We start from the raw sequence: 12,877 nt of genomic DNA, 5'->3' as shown, positions 1-12,877 counted from the left end.
ACACAGGGGAGTCAGTAGAGATAAAAGTAGAGATTGTGTTATAGGTGAAGGCTGGACCAACACATGGCTCACACCGACAGCTAAAATGTACCTTCACGCCTCCCCCCAACTTTTTCTGTTTCCCAGTTTGAAGCCTGATTCTAGGCTGCAGAGCCTAAGGGGCAGGTGTCCTGAGGGATTGATTTGGGGCTCTGAGGATAGTAACGTTGATCCTTCGGCTGCTTCCGTGAGTCACGGGCTCTATGTAGTGCTGGCCCTGCTGGAGGTTCACCAACTCTGTTTATCTCACCAGGAAGACCTACATCTCTGGAATGTTGGTGCTAATCCTCCAAATCTGCGCTCTGCATGCACCATGAAACTTGTTGTCAATTCCGGTTTCTTTATAGCCACTTAAAGCTCTCTGACTGTACGCAAGTGAGTTAACGTATCTGTGCCTGGATTCCTCATCTGTGAAGTAGGGATGGTAATACCCAGCCCAAAGGATGCTGAAGGACTGGAGAGGAAGAACTTGCTTAGGGAATGGCACCTAATAGGTCCACTAAGCCTGGTTCAACGCCCTGGGGAACTCAGCTTTCCATTCCAGACTCTGAGGCTTCTCCCTGTGTGCTGAGCAAGTCTCTTTGGGGGCCAAATGGTCACGGACAGGTCTGTGGGCTGGAGTGGAGATGTGGATTTGAGAAAGATGAGGTCTCAGTAGAAGTGTGTCATTGAAAGACAAGCATTGGTGTATGGATGAGTCCATAGAGATATATTGTCTGTGCGGTGGGATTTCAGTCCTACGTTTCAGGCCTCCTCCGGGTTGGGGGTGGGAGACGCGGGGTTGTTAGCAGAAATGTCAACACCCTGAGCCTCCCTTCAAACCCATATTTAGGACTGTCTAAGGCAAAATGGTGAAGTAAGCAATGGTTTCCCCAAGGCACCCACTTCCTCTTTCTGCACCCCATTCGACTCCTTTAGCGCCCTTCCTCCAGCCAGCTAAGAAAATGAGTCTCTGAAAAACGACTTCACGCTAACAGAGGGCCGCAGAATGTGAGCTAATCCCAGCCCCCACCTGTCACCGTGCGGCCTGTGAACTACCAACGGCTTTTACATTTTTAAATGGTTGGAAAAAATCAAAAGAAGAATATTATTTTGTGAAACAAAAATTACATGAAAGTCAAATTTTATTGTAACATAAAGTTTTATTGGAACCTAGCCACAACCATTTGTTTACATATTGTCTATGGCTGCTTTCAGTCAGAGACCGTAAGACTCCCAAAGTCTAAAATATTTACCTTCTGGCCCTTTAAGAAAAAGTTTGCTGATGCCCTGCTCTAAGATGTTAGAGAGTTAATGTGTTATGTGCTCAGTGGGATTTGGTTCAGAGGAAGGGACAAAGCAATGGAGTTTAGGCGTTGTCGGCAGGCCTGCAGAGGAGACGCTGGGTGGGAAGCTTTTGTGATATCCTTCCAGTTAGAAGGGCTGAGGGGAGATAGATGTCTAGTCTTGTAGGTGGGGCTGTGCTTCTGTCCACACTGGGATAGAGGGCATGGAAATGGTGGGATTCAGGCCTATGACTCATTCTAGCTGCACAGACAGCAGGATTCAGGAATGGATTAATAACTCTTAGTGAGGGTATCCCACTATTCCACCAGCTTCCCTGCCAGGCTAGTGGCAGTGATTTTCCTTTTTTTTTTTTTTGGCTGTGTTGGGTCTTCGTTGCTGCGCACAGGCTTTCTCTAGTTGTGGCGAGCGGTGTCTACTCTTCGTTGCGGTGCACGGGCTCTAGGTGGGCGGGCTTCAGTAGCTGCAGCACGTGGGCTCGAAAGTTGTGGCACGCAGGCCCTAGAGTGCACGGGCTCCAGTAGTTGTCACGCACGGGCTTAGTTGCTCCGTGGCATGTAGGATCTTTCTGGACCAGGGCTCGAACCCGTGCCCGCTGCATTGGCAGGCAGATCCTTAACCACTGTGCCACCAGGGAAGCCCCTGGCAGTGATTTTACCTGAAGCCTTTAATGTTCCTGGAGTCCTGCACAGCCTCCCCAGTTGGCCCTGAGCAGCACATTCATGGTTCACCTCTCTCATTTCCACAGAATTTGCCTTCTGCCGGGTGGACGCCTCCATCGCACTGGATCTGGCCCTGGCTGTGCTGTGTGACCTGCTCCAGCAGTGGGACCAGCTGGCCCCTGGACTCCCAGTCCTGCTAGGATGGCTGTTGGGGGAGGGTGATGACCTCACGGCCTGTGTGGAGAGCGTGCATCAGGTAATCCTGGGGTGTCCGGGCAGTGGAGGCGGGTGGGAATGATCCTACACCCACCGGGTGCAGGACTTCCAGGCTTACATGGGCCTGAGGTGCCTGCTGAAAGCATGCTTCTGGGTGCTCAGATTACAGAGCGGCAAGCAATTAGGGAGTCTCCAAGTGGCCCCAGCAGCCCGCGGGTGCTGCCGGGGCAGCTCTCGTGCTGGCCTGTGGAGTTCCAACGGTAAGCCCCTTGGAAGTTGAGAGTTTAACTATGGAGGATGCTTATTCGTCAACATTGGAGTGACCAGGGGCTCCCCATGGTTAGGTTTGAAGGTGAAACACTTCCAGAGAATCAGGGTCCTTCCAGGGTCTCTGCTGCTTGAAGAAAACTATGAGCCCCTCCAGGTGGGGGTCAGTCAACAGATAAGGAAACTGAGGACCCAGATAAGCAGTAAAAGCGTCTTGAGAACTGAAATTCCTCTCTGCCATTGTCTGACTCAGCTGGCCTTCTTGGCATCCCCGGCAGGCCAAGAGTTCAAAAAGCAGCCTGTTTATGGGAAATTAGGAGACAAGATAAAGTGTCTGTGATAAAATGACCTTGAAAATCCCCAGCATTATAGAAATTTGGTTTCATACTGAGAGACTGGTGTCTCATGTTTGTCAATTCTTTGCTCTTTGCTGCTCAGATCTCCCTTCCTCCCTCCTCTCTGATTTCTAGATGCACCTTCAGGTCTAGGGCCCCCTCCTGTGTTGAGGTCCCCTTTTCAGCACCAAGCCCCCAAAATATCTTGGCTGAGAACCACAAACACATCTTTATCAAAGGTCATGTTAAGTCTGGGGGAAAAAAATTTCTCTCCAGTGGAGAAGTACGAGTGAAGATAGAAGGTGACCTTCAAGGGTGCAAGTGCTGTGTGTACAGGGGTGTTGACAGGCGAGAGTGAGCCCTCTGTCAGGTGGGGAGGGGACACACTGCTTCTGCATCTGCCAGGACTCTGCTCTGGACTGGGGCCAGTCAGCATCCCCTGTAAGGTTGACTTTTGGCTTTTTCATCGGACTTAGGTGGAAGACTACCTGTTTGAAAAAACAGAAGTCAACTTTTGGGCTGAGACCCTGATCTTCATGAAATACCTCTACAAGCACCTCTTCCGCCTCCTCTCCAAGTCCAGCTGGCGTCCCCACAGCCCCGAGAGGCTCTGTCATCTTCAGAGGACAGCGTCAGAGCAATGCCACCTCCTTTCCCAGCTCTTCAGAGAGCTGCCACCAACTGCTGAGTTTTTGAAGACGGTGGAGTTCACAAGACTGCGCATTCGGGAGGAAAGGGCTTTGGCTTGCCTGAGGTTACTGGCGTTTCTGGAAGGAAAGGAAGGGGAAGACACCCCAGTTCTCAGGGCTTTGGACTCTCCTGCAGCAGTGAATCAGTTAACTCTTCCAAGAACAGAAACGGCTTGTTGAAGAAAGAAGACTTGTGGGGTTGGGGGTAGGGTGGATTGTTCCCCCAGTCAACCTGCAGGAAAATTTTGAACAGAAACTAAGCGTCTTCTCCCCTTCACAACTCCCCCACTTCTGTGAGTCTAGTCTTCTGTCCTACAGAGGACTTTTTCTTCAGTTCAGTCATTCAAGGCAGCCTCGTTTATTGCAGCTACTGTAGGACGTGAGGCTACCACATTGAATATTGACTCTGTTCCCAGGTGCAGGCCACCTGCAGGCCTGAATTAGCCTTTTTCATCCCCCAGGACCTCCAGTGTCCAACCAGAGCCGGCCTACATTTTTCTCTGAATTGACTGCACAGAGTTGGGTCTTAACACATGATTTTCCCCCCCTTTTCTGGCTAGTGGTGGGAGCTGGATTAGTTGGCAAACAGCCCACTTGGTCAGAATTCCAAATTTTATTCGATTTTAGCAAAGGCAGAGATATGTTCCAAATGTTGAATCCTGGGAGAATTAAGGATCGACTTCATACAAATCATTTTGTTTTTACTGTCTGCATGTTTAAGCCTTCAGTGACCTACACATGCCATCCTAATTATTAAAAGAGCCATTAAGAGCTCCTACCCCCCTCTCCCCACCATAAAAAGTATCTGTGCTATTGTTAGGAAAACAGATTCACCACCCAGTGAAATCATAGACTCTTGGCTGTTAGAAGGAACCTGGGGAAAGGAGAGTCAGAATAAATGACTTATTTGATGCCTACACTGTTTACTGTCATTTTCTTGGTGGCAGTAACAAGAAGATTCTTATTTAAGATGCCAGAAAACTTCTATCCATTTCAGTGATTTAACCTGGAAACCTTAAGGGTTTTCTGCTTTTCTAAGTCCAGCCCTCCCCTCTTTCTCAGACACCCAGCAGGTGTCGCTCTTGCATACGTTTTGCTGCTAGTTTTGTTTTCCACTGGTTTACCAGTTTTAATTTATAATTTCAGAGTTAAGTGTTACCCAAAGACAGTTATCTTGAAATTCATAGCTTGGATGGGTCATAGCCTCATCCACATTCATTTTTCATCCTAGTTATCTGAAAGAACCATTTCAGTAATCCTATGTACACTTGGCCCAGCTTTTTAGGGTCTGTCAATACATTTAAATACTTCTCAGGTGAGCAGTCAGAATTATTTTATTGATGTTTGAGGGTCTGGAGGGGCAGTTTAGAGGGGAGAGGGTTTGATATGATCATTTCCTACTACAGAAAGACTTATATTTCAAATATAATTTGTTTCTCTTTGAAAGAAAACCACCTAACACTAAAAAATAGAGCCTACTAGAAGAATAGAGAAAGGTCTGTGTAGGAAGAAGCAAGGAAAGAAGTTAACTTAGTGTCCAAAGTTTTGCCCTAAAGAGACAGGAAATTCCCTGGTGGTTTTGCACTACTCAGCTCAAAATGTGTTTTCTGTGATCCTGAATTAATAACCTGGTTAGACATCTGTGTAGCCCACACTTGATGGAAAGTTGCCAACTGAACATTTCTTTTTGTTCTGAGAAGACGTGGCTGGTGAGAAGTCAGGGAATTGGCACAATGTGGTGATAACCATGGTAGAATAATTATGAAACCGGCTCCAGCAAAGCCCAGCTCACTGGAAAAGGCCAGCATTCCTTTTTTCTCCATTTAAAATGAAATAAAAGCAGTTACATAATAATAAAAATATTTTCTACCAGCAGGTACTCTGTACCAAAGCATGTACCATAGCATGTTTACACGTTAGCTCCAAAGTCCTTCTACCAAGCCTGCAAAGTGGGTGTTCTCATAGCTGTTGAGAATTACCCCAGATTTTGATCTTGGCTGGTTGTAGCCAGCCTGAGAGCACAGGAGAGACAGATGTTTCCACTGGTTTTTGTATCTGAAATCTTGTCACTGACCTCCAATAGCACTGGTGAGGGAAATTGCTGTTTCACACTTTCCTGATGCATTCCCACGGGAAACTCAGAATACCCCACTGTCAGGGCCATCCTCAGACTCTTGTGCTGTGGTTCATTTCAACAAAGAACAAAACAGCATCAGGGTTCTTGGGTATTCTAGGCTGTAAGTGTCAGCCATGGTTGCCCAGCCTTGTCTAGGGGCCAGTATAGGCCGGGTGGCAAAAGTGAAGCAGTCACTTCTTCTGAGGTCACTGCCCTTGGCTCCAAACTCGAGGGTCCAAGATTTGGTGACCCCTCAGCTCTGCATTCACGATTCTGTAGACCTTCACCCATCTGGCCATACTCCAGAGGCCTGGCTTTCTCCATTTTTATGCTTTGTCAATTTGTTTTAATAAATAAGATGGAGTATACTTATCTTTTAAAAACCTTAACAGATAACTCATTTGCACCTTGACAAAGGTGAGAGATGAGTAAAGCAGGAATTATCTTAGTTTTACAAAGAAACCCAGGTGCCAAAGTGATTTTGTGATTTGCTTGAAATCACATGGCTTATAAGGGACAGGGCCTGAACTCCAGCCCTACGTTTCTGATCCTGAAGTCCTTGCAGCCCTAGGCTGACTCTAGCTCTCTGGGTGGGTGAGGAGTGCAGCAATGGGCTCTGCGTGCAAGCTGAACTCTAAAGAGTAGGTTTCCTGAGTGACAGGCCTGGCTCATTCCCTCCCAGGGTAACTGAGAGAGGGAATGAGCGCCGCCGAATGGAAGTAAGCACAAGGAAACAGCCAGAAACAAGATCAACTGGGCAAGGGGGCGTGGGTCTCGGGAGCTTCTTTCCCTGGCGGGTACTGGACCTTCCAACTTAGGCCCAATTACAGCCTAGGCTGCCAGGTGTGCGAAATCATGGGCCCCGCTCCAGCTTTTTTGGCAGCATACCCGTAGACGCGGAGTGAGAAGTGTCCTGGACCGGACTCCAGATCTGCCCCAGTGGGGCTGACAGTGGCCTTAGCTGCACTGGGCGCTAGGGGGGGGTGTCTGCCCCGTACCCGGAGGGCGCCGTTGGCAAAGAGCATTTCCCAACGCGGGCTTTTGGGGTGTGGGGCTGGCAAGAGAAGGAAACGGGGGCGAGCCCACCAGGCGCATCCTCGGTGCCTAGCCCAGCCTGGCTGCGGGTCGGCCTCAGCCGGAGCCCGCAGCCCACAACGAGTTAAGGCGGGGCGCGGCGCCCTCAACGGCCCGGGAGTTAAGGGGCTAGGAGGGCGCGCCAGGCCAAGGCTGCGGCGGGCGGGAGCCTCGGCTGGCAGCTGTACCACAACCCCCAGGAGGGCAGGGGAAAGCCGGACAGACCAGCAGACGGACGAGGCGTTGGGAAGTGCCTCCATGCCTGTGCGGCTCTCCTGGCCTTTCCTCCCGTCCTCCCAGCCGGCTCCCCCGCCCGGGACGCCCCGCGCCACTCCGCGCCTTTGGCCCTGGCTCAAGGTCTTGTGATGTGATTAGCAAAGCCAGCGCCTTGTCCTCAGACACTCAGCCCTGCCCGGCAGGGCTCGGCGCTCAAGCCCTGTTTACTGCAGGCTGGGCGGGAAGAGGGGCGGAGGAACCGGCCCAGGCTCCTCCGGGCGAGACTGCCTGCCCTGGCAGCCGCCCGCGTGGCCGCTCCGGCCCCACCCCCACCGCGTCTCCACGTGCAGTCGGGATGGAGCCACTACCGGTCAGACTCGGGCCCAGAGTCCCCGCCCCCCAGCCGGAGCTTCTTTAGCAAAAACAGCGGGGCCGCGCGGACGGTTGCAATATTCTTGCATTTTGCAATTCCCGCGCCCAGTATAAAACCGAGGGTGGGAGATAAAAGCTCCGCAATTTCGCCTAGCAGGACCGGGCGGGGAAAGACACGTCCAGGGCTGCAGAAACCCGGCCACGTTAAATGTGCTGGGGATTTTCAACAGTACAGCCCCAAAGGAATGGAGCCGTACCTTCCCGCCGCCACCCAGCAGCACCCATCTGGGCCGAGCTCTCCACGCCGCCCCGGGCGCCCCACCGGCCAGCCCCGCCCCGAGGCCTCTCCGCCCCCTCCCCCAGAGGAAAAAATTGGCGGCGGCCAATGGGAGGCCAGGAAGGCGCCTGACGTCCTCAAGCCGGCGGGCGGCGTTGCCTGGAGACCCCGGCGGGGTCAGCCTTCTGTCCCCTCCCCGCTGCAGGCCCGCCCCGCCGCTGCCGCGCTCCGGGGCTCTATATAAGGCGCGCGCTCTCGGGCGGCTGAGTTCCAACAGTCCGCGAGCAGCAGTCGGCTCCGCGCGGGGGGGGGGGCGGGCCGGGCACCCCGGGGCGCGGAGGAGCGCTCTAGCTTCACTCTTCTCTCCCCCCACTCTGCACTCCCGGGCACCCTCAAACCAGTTCAAGCTGCTGCCCCCGCTCCCTCTTTTCTGGCCCCCCGCAAACTTTCGGTCCCTCCCCCGCCCCTCGCCCGTTATTCGTCGTGGCTCAAGCCCGGCCGCGCCGCCCCAAGGGCTCCTCCGGACCTCCCAGCCTGCAGCTCCGACCATTACAGGATCCAGAAACATGTCGACCACACTTCTGTCCGCATTCTACGATATCGACTTCTTGTGCAAGGTACGCGGAGGAGCAGGGAGGGAAGAAGGGGACGGGCAAGGAGGAAGCTCTTGGAGTTTTCAGGCTTGGCCTTCTGTCCTCGACTTTGGGGGTCCTCTTCCCTCCTTGACTTTTTGGGCTTGGGAAAAATGCCGGAGTTTGCAGTGTGTGCTCGAACCTTGTGGACGGGGAGAAGCAGCGGGGAGGAAGGGCAGGAGGGAGTCGCAGTAGCTGTTTAGTTTCTCCGCAGCCGACCACAGCCACGCTTGCCCGGGGCTTCCCGGACGGGGTTTGCGCCGCCCAGGCCGGCGGCCCACGACTGAGGATCACATGTCGCAACCCAGCGCGGCCTAGGGTGGGGAGTCCGGCTCCTCCCAACGCAAACTTGATTTTTGTGCGCGTGTAGTGGTGGAGGTTGGCCGAGTCGAGATTCGAAAAAAAAAAAGAATTGGAGGGCTGGAAGTGGTTCTTCTGCAGCTCACCCCAACGCATCCCTCTCCTCTTTCTTTTCCCACTTTTCATGCCTTCCCCGCTACCCTCCTTTTTGGCAGACGGAGAAGTCCCTGGCCAACCTCAATCTGAACAACATGCTGGACAAGAAGGCGGTGGGGACACCCGTGGCCGCCGCCCCCAGCTCGGGCTTCACGCCGGGCTTCCTCCGTCGGCACTCAGCCAGCAACCTGCACGCGCTCGCCCACCCCGCGCCTAGCCCCGGCAGCTGCTCGCCCAAGTTCCCGGGCGCAGCTAACGGCAGCAGCTGCGGCAGCGCGGCGGCGGGCGGGCCGGCCTCCTACGGCACCCTCAAGGAGCCGTCGGGGGGCGGCGGCACGGCCCTGCTGAACAAGGAGAACAAATTCCGGGACCGCTCGTTCAGCGACAACGGCGAGCGCAGCCAGCACCTCCTCCACCTGCAGCAGCAGCAGAAGGGGGGAGGCGGCTCCCAGATCAACTCAACGCGCTACAAAACTGAGCTGTGCCGGCCTTTCGAGGAGAGCGGCACGTGCAAGTACGGCGAAAAGTGCCAGTTCGCGCATGGCTTCCACGAGCTGCGCAGCCTGACGCGGCACCCCAAGTACAAGACGGAGCTGTGCCGCACCTTCCACACCATCGGCTTCTGCCCCTATGGGCCGCGCTGCCACTTCATCCACAACGCCGATGAACGGCGGCCCGCGCCGTCGGGGGGTGCCTCTGGGGACCTGCGCAACTTCAGCGCCCGCGACGCGCTGCACCTGGGCTTCCCGCGGGAGCCGCGGCCCAAGCTGCACCACAGCCTCAGCTTCTCGGGCTTCCCGTCGGGCCACCACCAGCCCCCGGGGGGCCTGGAGTCGCCCCTGCTGCTCGACAGCCCCACGTCGCGCACGCCGCCGCCACCCTCCTGCTCCTCGGCTTCGTCTTGCTCTTCGTCCGCTTCGTCTTGCTCCTCGGCCTCGGCTGCTTCCACGCCCTCGGGCGCCCCGACGTGCTGTGCCTCTGCGGCGGCAGCGGCCGCGGCCGCGCTGCTGTACGGCACCGGGGGCGCCGAGGACCTGCTCGCGCCGGGCGCGCCCTGCGCCACCTGCTCTTCGGCCTCGTGCGCCAACAACGCCTTCGCCTTCGGCCCGGAGCTGAGCAGCCTCATCACACCTCTCGCCATCCAGACCCACAACTTCGCCGCCGTGGCCGCCGCCGCCTACTATCGCAGCCAGCAGCAGCAGCAGCAGGGCCTAGTGCCCCCCGCGCAGCCCCCGGCGCCGCCCAGCGCGCCCCTCCCTGCCAGCGCCGCCGCGCCGCCCTCGCCGCCCTTCAGCTTCCAGCTGCCACGCCGCCTGTCCGAGTCGCCCGTGTTCGACGCGCCCCCTAGTCCCCCGGACTCACTGTCTGACCGCGACAGCTACTTGAGCGGCTCCCTGAGTTCGGGCAGCCTCAGCGGCTCTGAGTCCCCCAGCCTCGACCCTGGCCGCCGGCTGCCCATCTTCAGCCGCCTCTCCATCTCCGACGACTGAGGCAAGAGGGCGCTAGTGAGGAGGAGGAAGGGAAGGTCGTTCTGGGGGTGTTGGAGGGCGCCCCTGCAGTCGCGCCCCTGCTAGGGGCAGGGAGGCTCGGGAGTGTGGGGGGCTGACCTCGGCCACAAGCAGACTGCAGGCCGCACCGAGCACTTGGACTCGAACTTGTGTGCCGGGAGGGGCCCCCACCCTCCCCTTTCGGTTTCCTCTTGTTTTGTTTTTTATTATTATTTTTATTATTATTACGAAGTTTCATTCTTGTTGAGCGAAAAAAAGCCTACGAACTTTTTGTATTGAACAAAATATTCACAACAGAGCAGTTGTGATGCGAATAGAACAAAAACCAAACACAAACTTTTTTAGGTCTCCAATGAGTTTGGGACTTTAGGAAAAATCAACCCGGCACCAGCAGCTACCAACCACCATTCCATATCTTCACTTGCAAAGCATTAGTTACAGTCCAGATGTGGGGACTCTTATCTTGAGGGAGGTTCCTAATTGTCTCAGACCAGTGTAAACAAACAAGCCAACCAACACCTTGCTAAACCTATAAGCTTTTAGAATCCAATATTCTGCCAAGAATATGCCTTGATAGTAGACCTCAGCTCCATAGGTGTTTTTTGTTTTTTAACAAAGTTATATATGTCTGGAAAAAAAAAAACCTTGCATTCCAAAGTTTCATACTGGTTCCTGGTTTCATTGCCACCACTTAGTGGATGTTTAAGTTAGAACCGTTTTGTCTGCTCTTTCTGGAAGCCTTGGGCAGAGCTTAGTTTGTAATTGTTGGGGAATAACTGCTGAATTTTTAGCTGTTTTGAGTTGATTCGCACCACTGCACCACAACTCAATATGAAAAAACTATTTAACTTATTTATTATCTTGTGAAAAGTATACATTGAAAATTTTGTTCATACTGTATTTATCAAGTATGATGGAAAGCAATAGATATATATTCTTTTATTATGTTAAATTATGATTGCCATTATTAATCGGCAAAATGTGGAGTGTATGTTCTTTTCACAGTAATATATGCCTTTTGTAACTTCACTTGGTTATTTTATTGTAAATGAGTAAAAAAAAATCTTAATTTAAGAGATTGTATGTAATATTTATTTCATTAATTTCTTTCCTTGTTTACGTAAATTTTGAAAGATTGCATGGTTTCTTTACGGAAATCTTATCTTGATGCTGTGGAAGTAGTTTGAGGAATATCTTGTGAGTTTTTCTTAGAATGTATAATGGTTGTAGCCCATCCAACTTTAAAAGAAAAAAAGTGACCACATACTTTGCAATCAGGCTTACATGTGGCATGCTTTTCTCATTCCATCTTTATAAATCAGCAGAAAATGGTTTTTGTTTGCTTATCCACCAGTTCTACTGTGACATACTCTGCATATAAAGACATGTAGCAATAATGGGGGGGGAGGGTAATCTCACAGTGCCTTTGGAAGGGCCAGAACTTGCCTTAAATCTTCCTCAACCAAATAAGTATTTTGTCTATTAGTGCTTGAGAGAATTTGAATGTAGGATGGGTTCAACTGCACAAAAGGAAAAGATTTTTACCACTTTTTTTTATATAGCTATAAAGTGAAGAGGCCACCTCTTAGTGCTAAAATGGTATGTAGTACATGAATATGCCTTGTTTAATTACAGAAAATTACAAAACTTGTACTTTTTTTTTTTTTCCCCGTGTGGAAAGGCAGGAATGCTTTCCTGGACAGCGGATGAATGAGCAGTAGATGTAGTTTGTTTGTACGTAGGTACAGTTGGAGCACTATGTATGTATGTATTCTGGACTACTTTGACAGAAGTAGGTATTTGAATGTAACAAGGTTAAGTCAACCTGAGTTGTAATATATTTGGGGAATCAGTTCACTACAAATTGTGACTGTAAACATTGTACTGTAAATGTTTTGTAGTTTTCCCCCAATAAAACTTTTGGGAAAAGAAGGTATTGATGTGTAAGATAGCTTCCTTTTTTAAATGGGAGTGTCTAGCTTTGTACCTTCTCACCACTGTCAGGCATTACCCAGGTCTTAGAGAGATTGGGGGCTAGAGTTTAGAAAGCTGGCAGAGCCAGAGTTCAGAAGAGCCTGTCCCCCTATATATTTTATATACAAGTTCTTTTAGCGGAAAGAGTAATTTGGACCGTCAAGGGCATTAGTTAGCTGTTCTCTTTGGTAATAAGATGCATCCCCGTGTTGGCTGACTGGTGGCTGGGCCTGGTTGGGAGGCCTGAGGCGTGGGGCCTGCCTGTGAGTCACCAAGCAGATCACGTGTCTGCAGTGGCAGCTGAAGGTCTGATTTTTTTTTTTTTCCCACTGGGACGCACAGGGAACCAAACTGCTTGGGTGAGGAGGGTCTTGCCAGCCCTTGGCTGAACTGGGGATGGGGGCTTAGGCCCAGCCTTTCCTGGGCCAGAGAACCAGGGTTTGGCCTGGACTTTGGAAATCCTGGTTGTGTCCTTGTCCACAGAGGACAGAAAGAGAAGGAAGATGAAACAGGTTAAACTTACATCAGGGTAATGTTTATGTGGACGGCTTCCTCTGGGAGTGAGCACACACGTTATTTATGCAAAAGGCTTAGTGTCTGTGCTTGAGACAACTGTAAGCGGCCAGAAAGCAAATCCAACCCAGGTCTGGAAAAAAGGAAGGGGAAAAAAAAAAAAAGCATCAGTCTGCTGCTTCTCACACAATTGAACAAAACCTTAGTATGGTTCTTTCCTGCAATCACTTTAGAAATTAAAAAGGTG

At 52.1% G+C, this 12,877-nt stretch overlaps 2 protein-coding genes across 5 annotated transcripts in view; both read left to right on the top strand.

The window, feature by feature from the left end:
• The window catches only part of THADA (THADA armadillo repeat containing), a 314,598-nt gene extending 310,189 nt beyond the window's left edge, over nucleotides 1–4,409 (top strand). For 2 of the 4 annotated variants that reach the window (XM_032652726.1, XM_032652725.1), the window contains exons 37-38: nucleotides 2,072–2,241; nucleotides 3,280–4,409. In XM_032652726.1, the coding sequence (XP_032508617.1) occupies nucleotides 2,072–2,241; nucleotides 3,280–3,672 (563 nt within the window). In that variant the 3' untranslated portion in view covers nucleotides 3,673–4,409. The remainder of the gene's footprint in view (nucleotides 1–2,071; nucleotides 2,242–3,279) is intronic. The other 2 variants (XM_032652728.1, XM_032652727.1) reach the window with 2 other exon arrangements.
• Nucleotides 4,410–7,809: 3,400 nt separating this feature from the next.
• ZFP36L2 (ZFP36 ring finger protein like 2) lies at nucleotides 7,810–12,079 on the top strand. The gene is made up of 2 exons (XM_032653076.1): nucleotides 7,810–8,164; nucleotides 8,695–12,079. The coding sequence occupies exons 1-2, from the start codon at nucleotides 8,114–8,116 to the stop codon at nucleotides 10,123–10,125; spliced, it is 1,482 nt and encodes a 493-aa protein (XP_032508967.1). The 5' UTR covers nucleotides 7,810–8,113; the 3' UTR covers nucleotides 10,126–12,079.
• Nucleotides 12,080–12,877: the final 798 nt, after the last annotated feature.

Source organism: Phocoena sinus, chromosome 13, assembly GCF_008692025.1.
Source record: "Phocoena sinus isolate mPhoSin1 chromosome 13, mPhoSin1.pri, whole genome shotgun sequence".
Classification (NCBI taxonomy): domain Eukaryota; kingdom Metazoa; phylum Chordata; class Mammalia; order Artiodactyla; family Phocoenidae; genus Phocoena; species Phocoena sinus.
Note: the sequence above shows the minus strand (reverse complement) of the source record. Positions and strands in the feature narration are given on the sequence as shown.

Coding starts and splice junctions, on each gene's coding strand:
- ZFP36L2 (XM_032653076.1), top strand. CDS start 8,114: ATGTCGACCACACTTCTGTCCGCATTCTACGATATCGACTTCTTGTGC. Junction 8,165..8,694: donor ATATCGACTTCTTGTGCAAG/GTACGCGGAGGA, acceptor CCTTTTTGGCAG/ACGGAGAAGTCCCTGGCCAA.